This window comes from Panulirus ornatus, chromosome 66, assembly GCF_036320965.1.
Source record: "Panulirus ornatus isolate Po-2019 chromosome 66, ASM3632096v1, whole genome shotgun sequence".
Taxonomy (NCBI): Eukaryota; Metazoa; Arthropoda; class Malacostraca; order Decapoda; family Palinuridae; genus Panulirus; species Panulirus ornatus.
Window position 1 is genome coordinate 22108278 of NC_092289.1, and position 18431 is coordinate 22126708.

At 48.8% G+C, this 18431-nt stretch overlaps 1 protein-coding gene across 1 annotated transcript in view; it reads left to right on the forward strand.

Annotated features, from left to right (window-relative positions):
- The window catches only part of LOC139746747 (protein Wnt-16-like), a 187208-nt gene that overhangs the window by 120272 nt on the left and 48505 nt on the right, over positions 1-18431 (forward strand). The window contains exon 2 of the mRNA XM_071658250.1: positions 15561-15841. Within this exon, the coding sequence (XP_071514351.1) occupies positions 15561-15841 (281 nt within the window). The remainder of the gene's footprint in view (positions 1-15560; positions 15842-18431) is intronic.

Here is an 18431-nt window from a genome sequence, read left to right on the forward strand (position 1 = left end):
TCCATAGACGGGGTAAAGGACCGTCTGCATAATCCTTCCGTCACACAGACAGTGAGGCAGCTCAGTTCCCGCTGTTTTGCGCGGTGAAATTTGACCTTCCTGACGCTTCGCAGACGTATAGCACTGTCTGGTTCCCGCTCACATAGTGTTTCGAGAGGGCAAAATGCACGTGTCTGGATCTCCAGTTGCGCCCTTACAGGTATAATCTTTCTTAAGTAGGGGTCAACGACAGGCATGGAACGTTTGTTGGTGCAGGTCTGCAGCTGATACGAACGTTTCCTGGTTGGTGGTCTACAGCCGATAAGAACGTTTGTTGGATGGGGTCTGCATATGACCGTGAACGTTTGTTGGGTGAAGGTTGCAAGTAATAGGAACGTTTGTTGAGGTATACAGCTGATCCAAACGTGTGTTGGTTAAATCCTACAGCTGGTAAAAACGTTTCTTTAGTAAACGGCTCACTGTGAGGGTGGGTGTAGGTGCCTTTGGTGTGGTTCTTGATATTTAAATGGAAATAGTAGAATGGCAGAGTTCCGCCCTTTCAAGATCATCAGAAATTTACATGAATAATATCCCCCCAGACAAAGGATTTGTAATTCATCCTCTGTATACAGCTGAAAAGAAAGATTGGGAGTGGAGATTAAGTGAGAGATTGGGAGTGGGAGGGATCAAGTCTAGAGGGTACACATCTCTTTGGGATAAGCAACGAAGAGATTAGGATTAGAACCTCTGGTGAAACCCACTCTTCTCATGACCAGATTCGAAGGCAGCTGTGAGGACACTGGAGGACTGTGTTATAAGTACAGACGAAGGAGGAGGACATACGAAACACACAGGTGGTGGGAACAGTAGACTGTATATGTCACAGTGATTGTCATGCTGACCTGACCTCTTGAGCAGGACACTACAGCCCTTTGAACACTGAGGTTCGATCCTTCGAGTGAGACAGTACGAACCTTGAGCGCGATGGTACGACTCTTGAACACGATAGTACGACCCTTGAGCGCGACGGTACGACTCTTGAACACGACAGTACGACCCTTTGGATACAACGGTAGGGCCCTTAAACACGACAATACGACCCTTGAACACGACACAGTACGACCGTTTTAATGAATGGTGAAGCAATCGTGTTTGTCATTTTGATGATGATGATGATGAGGTGGGCTTGGAGCCTTGCACTTCGACTCTACTTTAAGTCTGGTTTTAGAATCTACAAGGTAGATCTACAGGTTGAGAGCTCGTCTGCTTGTAGGATGAACCTGTAGTTAATACCCAGCAACCTCTCTCTCTCTCTCTCTCTCTCTCTCTCTCTCTCTCTCTCTCTCTCTCTCTCTCTCTCTCTCTCTCTCTCTCTCTCTCTCTCTCTCTCTCTCTCTCTCTCTCTCTCCCTTTCCATCTCCCTCCCTCCCTCTCCCATCAGCAGCTCTCGTGGCCTCCCAGCTACCACAGGCCTCTAAGCCGCTTTACAAGGGATTTTCCCGTTGGTAAGCTTAAAAGCTTGGCTCCTACACTTGTAAATGTTGTAAAGGAAGTGTGTGTGTGTTGTGTGTGGAGGGCATCTTGTTCTTGGCCTCGGTGATGACGCTGTCAGGAGCAGCTTTCTTTTTCGACTGTCCTGTGACATTTAGTAGGAGTCGAGCGCCGGGATCCTTACACCTGAACGTTAGCACCCGAGCTACAACGAAATCCTGTGTTCTGATAACACGCGGGTGAGGTACAACGAAGCCACAGTGTCTGGCGAAGAACTGAACGGCTCTTCTCCTCTTTCTTGACCTCCGGGTTCCGCGTGTCGAGCAATATTGAACCATAATTATCGTTGACCTTTCACAAGGTGTACATGGTTCTGACGAGGACCCCTTGATTGCCACTTAGCTCAGAACACTGGCCTCCTCTCCTCGGCTCGGGCCACCCCACAACACGAAGACCTTCTCGTGCCAGACCCAGAGACCCTATAATTATGACTTTGTGTTTTAAGGCTGGGTGGTTCATACTTAGCCTTCCATAATTTTAGGGTTTCTGTAATAACAACAAGTGAAGTGGAGAGGCTCAGGGATGCACGAGGCTGCGGTTTAGAAAGATGTGTAACGAAGAGGAAGAGGAGGATTTATATGACCCCGGCTGTGTACAATTAGTATGGGGTATTTGCGTAATGGCTTCTCGAGTCTTGGGGGAGAGAGGGAATTATAGACAGTCCAAGGGCGAGATGTGAGAAGTCTTATGATGAAGAGAAACAACATCTTCAGTCTGGGGATTACGGCAAAAGCTGTGAATATGAGATGTTGTGGTGTGTTCCATCTTACCATTGTGTCACCTTCCTGTAGGTATTGTGGTGTGTTCCATCTTACCATTGTGTCACCTTCCTGTAGGTATTTTGCATATTTGATGACGTCAGGGTTAGAATTTAGAACTATACGAATTAGGTGAATTGATGAATGACCACACAGCATGGAAGGTATTCCCTAACCCGCTGGGTAAAGTGGACAAACTATCCTACTCGTGCTTGAGGATCGTACCGTCGCACTCAAAGGGTCGCACCGTCGTACCCAAGGGTCGTACCATCGTACCCAAGGGTCGTACCATCGTACCCAAGGGTCGTACCGTCGTGCTCCAGTGGTTACGTCCCCCCACCCCCCCCAGTCTAGACTGCTTGTAGAACTTGTAAACATCGTCAGCTGTTCCTCGTAGCGGTTGGCCCACTGATTAATTGCCCGAATCCCATCCAAATATTCGTGCACCATCATTAATCACGCACGGGGAGATTAATTCTCCATGTAACGTATTACACTGTATAACAAAAGGCGCTTGTTCAATATAATCCTTTTTTTTTTTTTGTCCTACCTGGGTTACAGGACCGACAAGGGGTAATGGTGCCATTAAGATCCAGGCGTTAGGAAACACAAGAGAGAGAGAGAGAGAGAGAGAGAGAGAGAGAGAGAGAGAGAGAGAGAGAGAGAGAGAGAGAGAGAGAGAGAAGATATTTGATTTTCTTCTTCACATTGTTAACCTTATGTTATGTTACTGTTGTCTTTATCTTAAAAGCTCTTTGATACATTTTTCGCATTATTATTATTATTATTATTATTATTGTTATTATTGTTATTATTATTATTATTATTATTATTATTATTATTATTATTATTATTATTATTATTATTGTTATTATTATATTTATTATATTCATTCTCTAAGATGGATGGGCTTCATCTCTTGGCCAGACCCACTTGTGAGTTTCTCGGCCAGACATATCATCTCTTGGCCAGGGTGACCTGTGTCTCTTGGCCAGACCCTCTTGAGTTTCTGGGCCAGACACCACCACCTCTTGGCCAGACCCTCTGGCGTGCCTTGGCCATGTCACCACCACCATCTCTTGGCCAGGCAGCGTGTGTGCGCGCCTAATGGAGACCCCAGTAGCTGGTGGAGAGAACAGGAAAAGTCCATTAAAGATGCTTTACAAACACGACTTATTGTTAAGTTTATTTTTTATCATATTTGTGAAAAGATATGTTGAAGTTCCTGGGGGTAAGGGGGGGTAGGGGGGAGAGACGACACGACCACCCCCTCCCCCTCCCTCCTCCTGAGGCTGCCTTTTAGCGTGGTGGTACGCATGTACGCACGCACGCGCTCCCCACACACACAGACAGACAGACAGACAGACGGACGTACGCAGAGTCTTCTCAGCGGTGGAGTGGGGGATTTTCTCTAAAAATGGAGGAAATGGGTCGGAGTTAATGTGTTTGAGGAGGTCGTCTTAAAGGGTCTAAGGCTTCGCTAAGTAGATGTTTGTTGGAGCTGAGTGACTGAAGATGAAGATGGTGGGGGGGTATTAAATGTCTCACTCAAGGATCGTATATTTTCTTTTCCCAAGGGTTTCGAAAGAATTAAAGACGATATGTATATATGATAAATAGATAGATAGGATAGATAGATAGAAGATAGATAGATAGATTGATTTACCTTATGTAATGAGATACCCTCGGACGGGAGTAGGACCCCCGCCTCCCTCCCCAGCAGGAAAGGATCCTTCGGCCTCCCGTGCGCGTCCTCACGCCCTTGGATCATCGCTCTCCATCTGTCCAGGTTACGTCCTGATGGGGACGGGGGATCGGGGGGGGGGCAGGGAGGAGGAGGAGGAGGAGGGGCGCCTGCCTACCTCCCTCTCCTAATCCCCTGATGACGAGGGCCCCCCAGAGCCCGGCTGTCTGATCCCTCCCTCACATGAGGAAAGTTCCTCCTAAGTTCTCTCTTGCGGAGCCGCCCTCCCTCCCGCCTCCTCCTCCTCCTCCTCCTCCTCCTCCTCCTCCTCTTCCTGACTTCGATTCTAAAACCTCTTTTGAGATCAAATCGTAAGAAAGTGGCTGATGGTGAGGCTATTTTTTTTTTCTAGATAATTCGAGTCTGTTTGTCTAGACTATAGACGCCTGAATCTCGTGGTCTATAGACTGTCGGAGTCTGTTTATCTAGATCTGTTTGTCTAGATTGACCGACTCTGTTCGTCTCGACTGTTTGAGACTGTTTGCCTACATTGTTTGAGGTTTTTCTAGATTGTTTGAGGTAGTTTGTCTAGACTTTTTGAGTCTGTTTGTCTAGATTGTTTGAGGCTGTTTGCCTGGATTGTTTGGGTCTGTTTATCTAGTCTCTCCCAGATCTGTTTCTCTGACACGGAGTAAGGCAACACAATATATTGTTTACGGAATAAAACAGTGATGCGAGTGGCAGTGATTTCAGTCATTGTCATTCTCATCTCCGAGCAACAAGGGTACTATATTCCCCTCATCTCCAGGCAACAGTGCTCTTCAGACAGTCCTTATGTGCCAGAGAGAGAGAGAGAGAGAGAGAGAGAGAGAGAGAGAGAGAGAGAGAGAGAGAGAGAGAGAGAGAGAGAGAGAATGTGTCGAAGGTCAAGATGGCTGGGGCAAGAGAGATGTGTACTAGATTCAGGATGAATGGGATCTTCAGGTTGTGGTGTTACGGCTACATGTGACGGACGACTTTTCGTCACAGTGACGCGTGTCGGTAAGAGTGTGACGCAGGACTAGCTTCTCATTCACTTATTCACTCGATTCGACATGAATGATATATTTATTCATTTATTCATTCTATTTATACCTTACTTGAGTTGAAGAATCTGACAGTAACATTGAGGCTTTACATATCATAATGTGTCATATTGGAAGGGTTCGAACCGGCTACTACAGACGTGGAAGTCAGGGCATCTGTGCCTACCTGCCTGGGTGAAGGGTTGGAACTGTTTCATAGACGCAGGATACATGGTTCGACCCCCACTGAGGTAAACACACTTATTCGGGGACATACAGGGAGTAATGATAATGATAATGAAGAAGAAGAAGAAGAAGAAGAGGGAGAGGAAATGAAAATTATGATATCAAGAATAATAATAATAAATGAAGTAACCAAGTTGCGTCTTCTGTATGGGTCGGGTCTCGTAATAAGCGAGCAGCCCGCACCAGACGGCCCTTCCATCTTGCCTCCCGTGTCTCACGAAGGACAGATAAGGTGTATCAAAACACCGGAGAAAAAAATAGGGAAGCGGAAGAGGCCCCCCCCCCCCGCCATGATGTACGGTGAGCAGAGAGTCAACACGCGCACGGGACGGGGCGACATTCCTCTAGAGCGACAAATTGTAAACAACGACGACGCGACGCGACGGACGGACGGACGACAGCTTTTTTCCGTCGCTGCTAGGGAGGGAGGGACGACTGGTCGTGTCAGGGCCGGTATTAACTTACCGTAAGTGACGTGTTAAGGTGAGGTGGTGCTGGAAGGGTTGAGATATGGTGGCACTCGAAGTGGGGGAGTGAGGAGTGTGGGGGAGAAGTGATCAGGTCGGACCCAGAGGGGTGAGGAGGGGTGTGTGTGTGTGTTCCGGGCACCGTATGGAGAGGGTTGGGTTCGTGAGTGAGAGCCTCATGGTTAAGGTGCTGGTCGTGGACACTCCAAGCTTGGGTGTCCCTGAGCACGGGTGCTCGGGGGTAGGGCCCACCGTGCCCAGTCATCGTCCCATCCTGCTCCAGGGCCGAACCGTCGTGCTCAGGGGAATCAGGGCCCTGGACACTATTCTGGAGCGACGGAAACTACCTTATACTACTTACAGAATACAAAGGATGGCACGGTACGGTACGGTACGGGATGGGACGATACGGTGCGACGGTCAGCTGGACGAGAATGCCCACGCAATTTAGCTTTACCACAACAAACACCACAAGAGTTGCCCCATAGCTTCATCCTCCATTATTTGTTTTCCCAGCCACGCTGGGGCATCCTGACGCAGGCTTCCCCGGTCGTGGAGCATCATTGTTGTTACTGTCGGAAGCGCGAGGCCGCGAAGTAGACCCTTGGCATATTAATACACCATGTCTGCGCTCGTATTGTACAAGATGTGTATTATCCATCCAGGAGAAAAGAGAGAGGAGATGTAAAGGAATGATGAACTCTATTCCTGGAGGCCATTGCGAAAATTAGGTCATGAAGGAACACACAATAAAACGAGAAGAATCTGAAGTATCTGAGATCCAAGTTATACAGGATTTGGGTAAACATCAAAGAGAGAAGATATCTCTAGTTTAACACACACACACACACACACACACACACACACACACACACATGCTCCATGTCGTATGGTGTAGAAGGTAAACAGATGGGGACACACAACTCCCGCAGGGGTCTAGGTAACCCCAGCCCCAGCCCTCATGGTACACCTGTCAGCCCCCACCAGACAAGGGCCTGATGAACAAACAGACCCTTTCACTCCCAAGTGATACTTCCAGCAGTAGAGCAGTTCCTGCCCTCCACTCAGGCCTCCTTGGTGCGTAGCCTTCCTAAGGCCCAGAGCAACGGTACGGCCTTTGGGTATAATGGTCTGGCCTTTGTCTTGACGTCATGGTGATCAAGGGTCGTGCTGGAGTGTCGTACCGTCTTGCTCCACGGTTGTGCCGTCATGCTCAAGGGTCACTCCATCGTATTCAATGACCGTACCGTCGTGCTCAGTGATCGTACCGTCGTGCTCAGTGATCGTACCGTCGTGCTCAGTGATCGTACCGTCGTGCTCAGTGATCGTACCGTCGTGCTCAGTGATCGTACCGTCGTGCTCAGTGATCGTACCGTTGTGCTCAGTGATCGTACCGTTGTGCACAAGAGATTAGAAGTGCCAGTATCCACGCCATGTGCACATGGTGTGGGGGAACATCAGATATGCGTTCACCATGGCCGTGCGTGAGAGACGTGCATATATTTTTTAGTGGCGGTGCGTGACTTGGGCCGTTGGCCAGAAATACCTGTACTGCGAATTGTTTACAGTACCTGTAGAGGGGTCAATAATTGGCCCTGACTCCCTCCCCTTGCTGGTTCCCCGAGCATTGGCACCATACGGAGGCTCTGGTCACGCCATCCTGACGGACGGGGTAGAAGGACGCCTCTTGACTTCTCCCGTCGAAGCCCTTGTACTGGTGAAGGTCTGGTGGCCACCTTCCTCCTAAGGGAAGGTATGGTCCGGCCCGCGACTGGTAAATACACTAGGCCCAGTATACTGAGCCGTTGATACTCGTTGACCTGACCTCAGACGTGACTTGGATCGAGAATATTTCGATGAGTTAACTAAACCGGTTTCAAATTTTGTTTGCAGGTAACAGTCTCCCACCCCCCCTTGTTACCTTCCTGGCACTACTGTCTGTAGACTGCCATCCCTGTCTGTAGACTGACACCCCTGTCTGTAGACTGACACCCCTGTCTGTAGACTGACACCCCTGTCGGTAGACGGTGCACCTGCCTATGGACTGACTCTCGTCCTCAAACTGGCACCTTGTTATAAGTGCTGGTGTTCCCAGATCCTTCCCCAAGGAGGGAATTCTGCTCTCCGTAAACTGACCCCCCCCCCCCAACACACACACACACACACACACACACACACGCCCACAGAACACTCGAGCACGTTCACACCACACCCCAGTACCTACATACCACACCCGGGTACGTATATGCAGCACCCCAGCACGTACATACAACATCCCAGTACAAACACCACGCCAGTACGCCCTCAGTACTTGCTGTTGTATCCTGACCCGTTGGGTGGTGTGTGAATGGCAGAGGGGGAGTACACAAAGACCCCCTCCCACTGCCTAAGTGTAGGTGTTAGTGCCAGAGTTTGGCACAGGTTCGTGGCCAGAGCCATGATCACAAGGGGCCGTATAACAGTTTACTACCATCACTGGACCCCAACATTTTTTTTTTCCCCTCAATGGAATATTCTTCGTGACATAAGTCGCTCAAAGTACATGCGTCATCGATTCCGAACCCGCCTTTAATTCTGGATCAACAAACGAGTCATAGCAGAGGGTCAGGTTGAGGTAAACTAGACAGGAAGTTATGCCAGATGGTGTTGTAGCCACGAGTTAGGTTACAAGCTTACGGCGGGGTCACACGTGTGAGGTCTTGTGGCAGGACTGAGGGAGAGAACCCTCCTACCAGCAGCACACGACGGAGGGAGGACCGCCGTACACCGTCACCTCAGGTCATCGTCAGCGGACGTGACCCAGATTGACGAGGTTAGGACCCCCTCGTAACTCACCTCCTTAAGGTACTGCTCTTGGGAAAGGCGAATTAGTTTGACTGCTCGTAAAGGTGCTGGCCCAGGTGCGTGAGGGGCTTCGGGCCTCCTTGCCTTGCAAATCCAGGACGTTAAAGGCTTTTTTTCTTTTTCCCTCGCCCCTGACGAAGAGAGAGCCCTTGACTCCTGCGAAAGAAATGAGTACTGTACATAGAGAGATGTTCTGCAGTGCTCTGTAATCTAACTCACTCAGGTCCTCCAGGGGACATACCGGTTGACTGGGAAAAAAAGGCGAGTTAAGGCCTGAAATGCTGGTAGCAGACCACCACCAGCATATCCGACGTACTTGGTAACTGCGGCGGAGGACTGGAAAAAGATGGCATTCTTGAACGGCGTTACTGAGGCATTTGAGAATCCTCGCCTTGGACCCGCTCCCGGCTGCTTCGTCTCTACCCGAAGCTCACGGGACGACCTTGTATAAGCTCATTTCTTCCTCATATCTTATATTTACCTGAAGACTTAAAGAGAACTGACAGTCCTCACCGTCTTGTCGTGTGAGGGAAAACATGCCACCGTCACCACCTGAAGGCCAAGATACACTGATGTTTTAGGCGATAGACCTCCACCACGACAGCCCACTACCACAAACAATATCCACTTTAGATTTCCCCGCCATGTTTACCTAAGAAAGAAGGATAAGAAGAAGGCTTCCCACACGTGTCAGAGTGGCCACTTTGTTTTTGTCTCCGTTTTTGCGTCGTAGGAGGGGCGAAAACTGCGTTATGAGGCCCGCTAGGTTGCCGGCTGGGGAATATCATACGATACTATATTTAACCTTGAGAGCAGCACGACGGCACGAACGACCTTTTAGTGTGTATGATGATGGCACGACCTTCGCCAGGACCTTTTAAGATTCAGGCAGGAGAAAACGAGCCACTAAGGGTTGGCCTGTTGTGTTCGAGGGTCGTACGGTCGTCCTGGCGGGATGAACAGGGCTGCTAAGAATCCCCAAATTGTGCATAACCTGACTGAATGTAATCAGTGGTGAAGGCGAGGGGGAGACAGTGTGGTGGTAATAGGAGTATACGGGAAAGCTAGACAGGTAGCATGTAAGTATAGAATTATCAAGTAGATGAGAGACAGTTGGTGGATTATAGATGAATTCGATCACTGTGTACACACACACACACAAAGAAGTGAGGAGCATTAGTACTAAATGATTGTGTGTCACGATTATACAGTGAAGCACGACTCTCTCTCTCTCTCTCGCTGGGATGGGCTGGATGCGGCCCTAGTATCGCCGTACTGCAGCACGGGGGACGAGGGATCTCTGGTGGCAGGAGGTGGCGGTGGCGAGTACTGTAAGATCCAGATGACGATGTTTAGGAAGAGTTAGTATGAAAAATCATATCCAGGGAAGAGAAATGGAATCATTCTTTATGACGATAACCTTTCAAACAGGGGCTCGTGTTCATTCATTGTGTGGAGAATACTAAATCAATATCCTCGAATATTTTACTGAGAATGATTATGAAGATATTCAACTTTTGTTACCGTAACAAAACACCTGATTTTTAGTTATCTCCTACATACCTCTAAAATGGGATCCATTTTTTATATGTATATACAAACACCCACGTAAAAACGCCACTGGTATAATGCAGTCAACAGCAGTGCGAAATGTCAGAGCCTTTGTGGTAAAGAGACAGTAGTGTTTTATCACCGTGGTAATGGCGGCACAAAAACCCACACATTTTATAAAAGGAACAAATACCACCAGGAAAGCCGATTAAAGGCCATGGATGTCATAACGTCATCCACTACCATATTATGTATTACTATCAATGTATATGAATTACGTATATTTATATATATATATCTTTCTCTTTCTTTCATACTATCCGCCATTTCCCGCATTAGCGAGGTAGCGTTAAGAACAGAGGACTGGGCCTTTGAGGGAATATCCTCACCTGGCCCCCTTCTCTGTTTCCTCTTTTGGAAAAAATTAAAAAAAATATGAATACACACACACACACACGCACACACACACACACACACACACACACACACACACACACACACACACACACACGTATCTTCTGCTTTCAGAAAACGAGAAATACATTGGCAGTTTGCGACAAAGGTGTTATGTTCCAACGTTGGCTCATAATTTTGCTTGGACGAATACGATTATCAGCCTCATAGAAATAATCCCTCTTAACAGTTGGAATAATCACGAACTCAGGATGCGATTATTGCTCTGTCAGTCACACGTACGTCATGCTACCTGGTAGAATAATTCTGGCTGATAATTCTAGATGATACTAAACCAGACACGATTACCACCGATTATCCTTTTAAGTATACCCCATTACCACCAATTGACACCAGACCAAACACGATTATCACCGATTAACAGCCAACAAAACCACGGTGACCACCGTACCCTCCCCATTTACCACCAGTGTGGGACGTGTTAAAGACCAGATGATTAATGTGACCCGGGAATCTATTGTGTGAGTAACAAAAGCTTCTCGTGGTATACCCCCGGCCACAAACACAACAAAAACAAGGACAACAACAACACGAGCAGCATCAGCAGCAGCAGCGGGGATGGTCCCGTAATAAAAGACGATTAATTCATCCTTGCCTCCCGTGCCTTGATTAAAAAGATCATCATTAATCTTTTCATCTCGTAGCTGCACTTAAAGTGGCTTGTGTATTTATTTTTTTTTCTTTATCGGAATTAGTTTGAAGATTGCACTGGCCGTTTCGGGGAAGTGATGGGGTGAATGTACCACAGGCCTTTAGACCTGTGCATTAATGCATTTATTCATTTATCGATTGATTTATCAAGAGGTCGAGGAAGAAGCTAAAGAAGCTGAGCTCCGTTCCTCCTACAAGAATTTTTTTCCTCCAAGGCGCAGAAATATTCCTCATTTCTCATTCACTGCCACACTCGAGCAGACGCTAACGTGTTTTATCAGCAGAGGAAATAGCAAAAGTTTGAAAAAGTATCAACTTTGGCTCGAACATGATGGGAACTTTAGGTCATAACATTAGCCGAGAAGAGAACCCTTGTGTCAAGTTTAGCGTTTCAGTCTTTGCCTTCCAAGAATGTATAAGTCTTTGGTCGAATCCCCCCCTCCTCCGTCGAGCGTAGGATACCGAAGGCATATGGCCGAGTCTCCCTGTCGACCGTAGAGAACCAATGTCTGGGCCACGTCTTGGCTGGACGATGTGGTCAGCGATCATAAGAAAGCCTGGCAAGGCAGCCCTGGTTCCTCGGCCGACACCTACCCACCTCCTCCCTCCGTGTCTGCCTCACACCAAGCCATCAACTTATCAAGCTTTACTTTTATCTTATTTTTGACGTGGTGTTGTTGACGCGGAGGCTGTAGCATACGATGGACCTGCCCCTGCTGTTGTTGTTGGTTTCCAAAAGCAACAATGAACCGAGTTGATCGGCTGGCCAACGATACAGCAGCAGCAGCAGGGGTGAGGGAGGTGCGTCTCCTTCCTCACCTTGTGTAGTCGTTACCATCACCACCACAACACTCCACCATCTCACCCTCTCTCTCCTGATCTGGGTTGTGAGACACCAGCTTGGCTCTAGGGAGGCGCTGAGCCTCCTCTTGAGGGGTTTTAACACTTTGTGAGAAGTGCTGGCGTGATGGATGGAGTGTCGGACCCCATGTTGACACCTCGATCCTCCACCTTCAACTCCTTCAATCATCTCACTCCCTGACAGATACCTCCTCCTCCTCCTCCGTCTATGACAGACAGACAGAGGCCCCGGGAGGGACAGACAGGTAGGGATGTTTTTGTTGCCCACGTTTCGCTTCTAGTTGATGACTGTGATGCATTTTTATTCGCAACTGACGCGTCGATAGACAGATGAGCCGGAGAATAACGAGTTGATTGTTTGATAGATTGGATAGATTACCGTGAGAGGAGGGGGAGGAGGGGGGAGGGTAAGAGAAAAGTGTCTGGTCTATTAGCGTCGTCTCGTGCGGCCGTCTTGTTGATAGCTTGCCAGCCTTATTGAATTATAGATACCCATCCAAAAACGAGTAATTGCACCGACAGATTTTTGCGGTACGCACTGCACGTTGGGGTGAGGGAGGAAGGAGGAAGCCGTAAGAGGAGGATTTCTCATGTGTTTCCCCCACCAGCGGGAGGAAGTATACTGCGTGATTGTATCAATACGCCAGATTTATAAGCCTTGAAAACTTGTTCCTTTAAAAGCGACAATCATCATAAAAACGCCATTGAAGTCACCGTGTGTTGAAAGTGATATACAAGAAGATAAACCACGAAGGTTGAAACATAAAGGTATAAAATAGATATATTGAACTTTAGAGTCATGATAAATTCCGAGGGAAGTGGCAGTGCTTCAGGTCGGAGGAATTTTTATGGTTGCCAGAATGACAGGCAGTACCAGATGTAAACATGCCCGGTGGATGCGAGCGAACACAGGCGCTAAGTAGAGAGGCTGGCGCATGTTTAAGCCAGCGCCCGTAGTGCCTGCTAAACACTTCTGGTAATCTAAAATTATCGTCAAGTCTGTATTGGACCTAAATTAGCATATAGATTACCGGTAGAGCGTAAGTGAAGGAGGGAGGCAGATATTCATATGTGGTTAATGATGTTTGACTTTTGTGAGAGAGAGAGAATTGTGTGGTTCTGCCCAGGGGTGGGTCATACTCAAGAGTCGTACCGTCGTGGCTCAGGGGTCGCACCGTCGTGGCTCAGGGGTCGTACCGTCGTGGCTCAGGGGTCGCACCGTCGTGGCTCAGGGGTCGTACCGTCGTGGCTCAGGGGTCGTACCGTCTTGGCTCAGGGGTCGTACCATCGTGGCTCAGGGGTCGTACCGTCGTGGCTCAGGGGTCGTACCGTCGTGGCTCTGGGGTCGTACCGTCATGGCTCAGGGGTTCGAGCGAGGTGATCAACGTTGTTTATCCTTCTATAGACTAGCGTGCAACTCCCGTGTTTACACTGTTATTGAACCAGTGTGCCACTTTGTGTTCTCTGTCATTGGACTAATTTGGCACTGCATGAGGGCCAGCTGGCACTGCTGGTGACGGACACCCTCGGGCTGCGGGTGTTGGGGGGGGCTGAGCTCCCCCTCCCTCCCTAACCTTAGGTTTGGGGGAGTAGGGACGAGGGAGAGAGGAAGGGGAGGGTATGAACCTGATCCTCTATTGGTATGTGAAGTGAGCCCCTTTTATAAGACTTTTTTAGGGTGTAAGATTTATATCTGACCCTCCCTCCTCTCTCTCTCTCTCTCTCTCTCTCTCTCTCTCTCTCTCTCTCTCTCTCTCTCTCTCGTAACTAACAATGGGGGCTGTCGTGTTCTCCCATTATTATTGAGAAATTACTCCCTCCCTTCCCCCCTACCTCAGATCTAGCTCCCATTTCCGGGGAGGAGGTCATGCCCAGCGCCCCATGCCCCCTCCCCTTCAGCCCCAGGGACTGCTAACCTCCTTAAGGGTCCTCTGCCCTAAAGTCCTTCCTACCAATTATAGATTATTTCCACACTTGCCCCTAAATTATATCTACTCCAGCCTTGAAGTACCCTTAGACCTCAGGGTACCCCTCGCTACCTTCTGCTTCAGTATACTTCCGCCCCAGATGTTCCCTGACCCAAACTACCGCCCCGCCACATTCAACACTCCCAAAAGAACTATCCCTTACACGACCCATACCCCAAAGTATGTTCCCTCCTGCTCAGAGGTTTACCTGTTGTCTAAAGTGCCTCATTTCCTGAGGTACCTCATACCTCGAAGTACCCCCATGAGTCGGTACCTCTTTGCCTCCACTTCCTACCCAAGTCCCCAGAATTACCCTGCCCCCTAGCGCCCAATTTTCCCTGCACTCTCCCTGCTTTGTAACATGGCATACCCCATGCGTCCCCAACCCACTCCATACTATCCCATTTCACCCCTTGTTTTGAGTGCCAAGTAAAGTATCCCGTATTACTCCCGACCCGACACCACGACTCCCTTGATCCACACCACACCTATGTCGAGGTACTTCCCTCTGACCTAGATAATGGGTGTTGTGAATGACCCCAGGCAGTGAGGTGGGGCCTGGATGTTGTGGATGACCCCAGGCAGTGAGGTGGGGCCTAGATGTGGATGACCCCAGGCAGTGAGGTGGGGCCTGGATGTTGTGGATGACCCCAGGCAGTGAGGTGGGGCCTAGATGTGGATGACCCCAGGCAGTGAGGTGGGGTCTGGATGTTGTGGATGACCCCAGGCAGTGAGGTGGGGTCTGGAGTGACGTGTTGGCTGATGACAGTCTCTTCTGTACATCTTGTTATTGTACACATTGCACATGTTTACTGCAGTAATAATGTCTCGCACATATTTTTTGTCATTCGTAAGTTTTCTGTCACATATTCTTTTGTCGTTCCATGTTTTTGCACGTACATATCCCTTTGTCATTCTTTGTTTTTGTACTTATCACAGTATTGTTCAAGGTATATGATCCATGCATTTCTCTATCATGTTTACTGTTATCTTATGTATGTCTGTACTACTGAAGGTGTTTTAATAAATTCCTGTATTATTAATTTTTTCTCTGTTAGTACATATGTCATTCTATGTTACTGTATACTGTATAGCCATTTATAGTGTGAAAATTTTGGCATATATTCCCTTGTATATCTCCAGATTTGTATACATATCTGTTGTATTATGTGAGGGTTGTCTGTGTACCCTTCCATCATTTTCTTTTCTAATTTATATCTGTGTACCACTGTATTCTTCGTAGTTTTTACCCTAGTTATCTGTGGTCCTTAGGTACTTAACGTACGTGGGTTAACTCAAAAACTTTTCCGCAGTAGTTTGAAGACTTTCCTTCAAGTTATAACTCGAAGACTTTCCTTGAGTAACTTATAGTCACTAACTTCAAAACTTCCCACCAGGAACTTAAGACTTACCCTGAGTGCCTTACCAGACTTGTCTCGCTTAAAATTCGGACTTCTCCTCAGGTACCTGGGCGTGGTCGGGGTGACGCCCCTCCTGCCGCAGGGGGACCAGGAGGTACAGAACGTGAGCACGGCGTCGGCCATGAGCATCTGCAACCACCTGCCGGGGCTGGTGCAGCAGCAGGTGGCCGTCTGCCAGAGCCACCCAGACACCATCAGGAGCGTCAGTGACGGCGCCCGTCTGGGCATCAACGAATGCCAGTTCCAGTTCCGCAACGAACGCTGGAACTGCACCACTACAGGCGAGGACCTCGACGTCCCCTTCGGCTACACCATCAAGCGAGGTCAGTGTCGCCACGTCTTCAGGTCACACTTGGTTGAAGTGAGATGTTGTCTGACCCTCAGTTGGTTGTACCATACACGGTAGTGCCTCCGACCTTGACCTTACCACAAAGTCGGGTCATCGTCGCGTCCTCTGGTAGTAGATGTTGTTGGTTTTTTGATCTTGGCTACACCATCAGGCAGGGTCACTCTCGTATCCTCGTGTTGTAGTGTATAGAACAATGCAGTATATACCCATATCTCTGTATAGATCTCTCTCCTTCCATGGTGTAGAATTTCATAACACTTCAGGTACCGCTGGTGATTTTATTTTGAGGTTTTAGTGTTCACGGAAAAGACAAGTAACAGAAGACCTGACGGTCTGTGATGAGATTATCCATCGGAGGACAGTCATGGTATCCTGAGGTCCGAATCATTACAGATGAGGGCAAGAGAGTAAAGCAGGAGGTTCCTCCCAACTATCCTGTACAGTGGGAGACTGGATAGTAAAGTAGGAGGCTCCGCCTCACCCACCATTATCGATGGAGACAGGATAGTAAAGCAGAAGGCTCCTCCCCGCCACCCACTATTGTTCCCGCCCTCCCTCCCTCACTCCCACCCACTGCTCTTCCCTCCCACGGGAGAGGTGATGGAAAGGTCAGGGACTTCCGCTCACCTGTTGTTGGTTCCCACGGGTTCCTGAGGAGGTCCTGCCGCCCCGGGCGGCCTCTGATGATTCCGTCTGGCTCCAGCAGGGTCGTCTGAGCCTTACCTGAGTCCAGCTGGGTCGTTTCTGGGCCCAGGGTCGTCTGTGTGTGTGTGTGTGTGTGTGTGTGTGTGTGTGTGTGTGTGTGTGTGTGTGTTGGATTGAAAGGAGTACAATCTCGTCGAGGACCTTCTTGCCTCAAAAGGAATCCGTCATTCCCCTCCTCCTGCGTGGAGTGCAGTCTCGACGCTACAGGAGCCTTATGATGAAAGGGTAGACTGAGGACATATCTCCCACAGCAGGCCTATGTCTTCATCACAAGGCTAACAAACATAGGTATATCATGAGACCGAACCCCGAAACACGGTAATTGATGACTTCGAGGTGTTAGCGAGTTGTCTGGAGTAATGGCGGAGAGAGTGACGTGAGGAATGGGTAGTTCACACAGGCGGGAGGCACTCGCCAACGACCTCCACAGGAGGAGATGGTCTGGGGGTGGAAGCAGCCGAGATGTTATCGCTGTGTGGCGTGTTGAGTTAAGGTGGAGCCATCTACATGTACCCCGCTCTCAGGGGTCAGTCCGGAGATATCATCAGCATATATATATATATATATATATATATATATATATATATATATATATATATATATATATATATATATATATATATATATATATATATATATATATATTTAGGAGAGAGAGAGAGAGAGAGAGAGAGAGAGAGAGAGAGAGAGAGACTGACTGTTGCCTGCTGAACACCAGGTTCAGTTCCACCGTCACCTCCTGAAGGACGATCATGTAGGTAAACCTGACTTATAAAGAGGGAATACCTCGGTAGTCGTCAGGTAGTTGGTGGCAACTACCAGGCTGGTGAGACTCCAGCCAGGCTGCTGGTCCTGTGTGGCGGGAGTCAGGTCAGAAGAGGCAGCAGTTGGCGGGGATGTGGCGCGACTCCCCATGAATTTGTCGCTTCTGTGTTGAAGGGAATTTTGAGTAGTAGATTAGCTATGCTTCATGTTATATAGTTTTTTTTCTGTATGTTATTTTCAGAAGCCTCGTCCCATCCATGGTGAAGTTACGGGAGTCAATAATATTCTGTTGACGATTTGTTTGTCTTGCGTCCTGCTGCTACTCGTAGGCTTCCCAAGTTTTGTGGCGGACGTATATGTAGATCAACCCCATTCCCGAGGAGCGATGGTCGAAGGGCTGCAAGTTCTTGTTAACATCTTCAGGGAGTACGGGCGCTGATATGGTCAGGTCCCAGGAGGGCCTTCCTGCCATCATCGCCGGGCGAGTTTTTCTCCCTCACTTCGAGTGATGGCACAAGACCAGGGAGGAGGGCTGGTGCTGGTCTGCCAGACGTCTCCATCTTGCAAAGAGCAGTCGTTGGAGGGAAGGAGAGAGGGAGGGAGGGAGGGAGGCCTGATGGCATTAAGTAGAGAGAGAATCATCAGGGATGGGAGGTGGGACAGACGAGTCTGGAGGTTACCCTTGTCACTCTTCATTAATATCCCACACACTGCCCGTTACTACCTGCACGCTCCCTTGATAGCTTTCCCGTGAGGTTCTGTGGTAGAATTTTTTGTGTGTTGTTGGTCGACGACTTTTTGGCCACAACAGGCTTTCAGTTCTCCTCTAGGCTTAGCCAGGCTCATTGGAGCTCAAGGTTTTGGGGAGGTAATTCCTGAAGCGGTGGACGTCTCGGACACTGAGGACGGTGGCGGGGCGACAGAAGGCTGGTATGATGAGCGTAGTTCCTCAGACGAATTGAAACTGATTAAGGAAGAGGATCACTAGACGAGTAGACGTTGAGAGGGAAGCCGCACGGCAGCACTACCTCAGGGCAGCTTGTCTCTCGTGGCGACGCCTTTCATAATGACAGTAAACACGGTCAGTCCGCCTC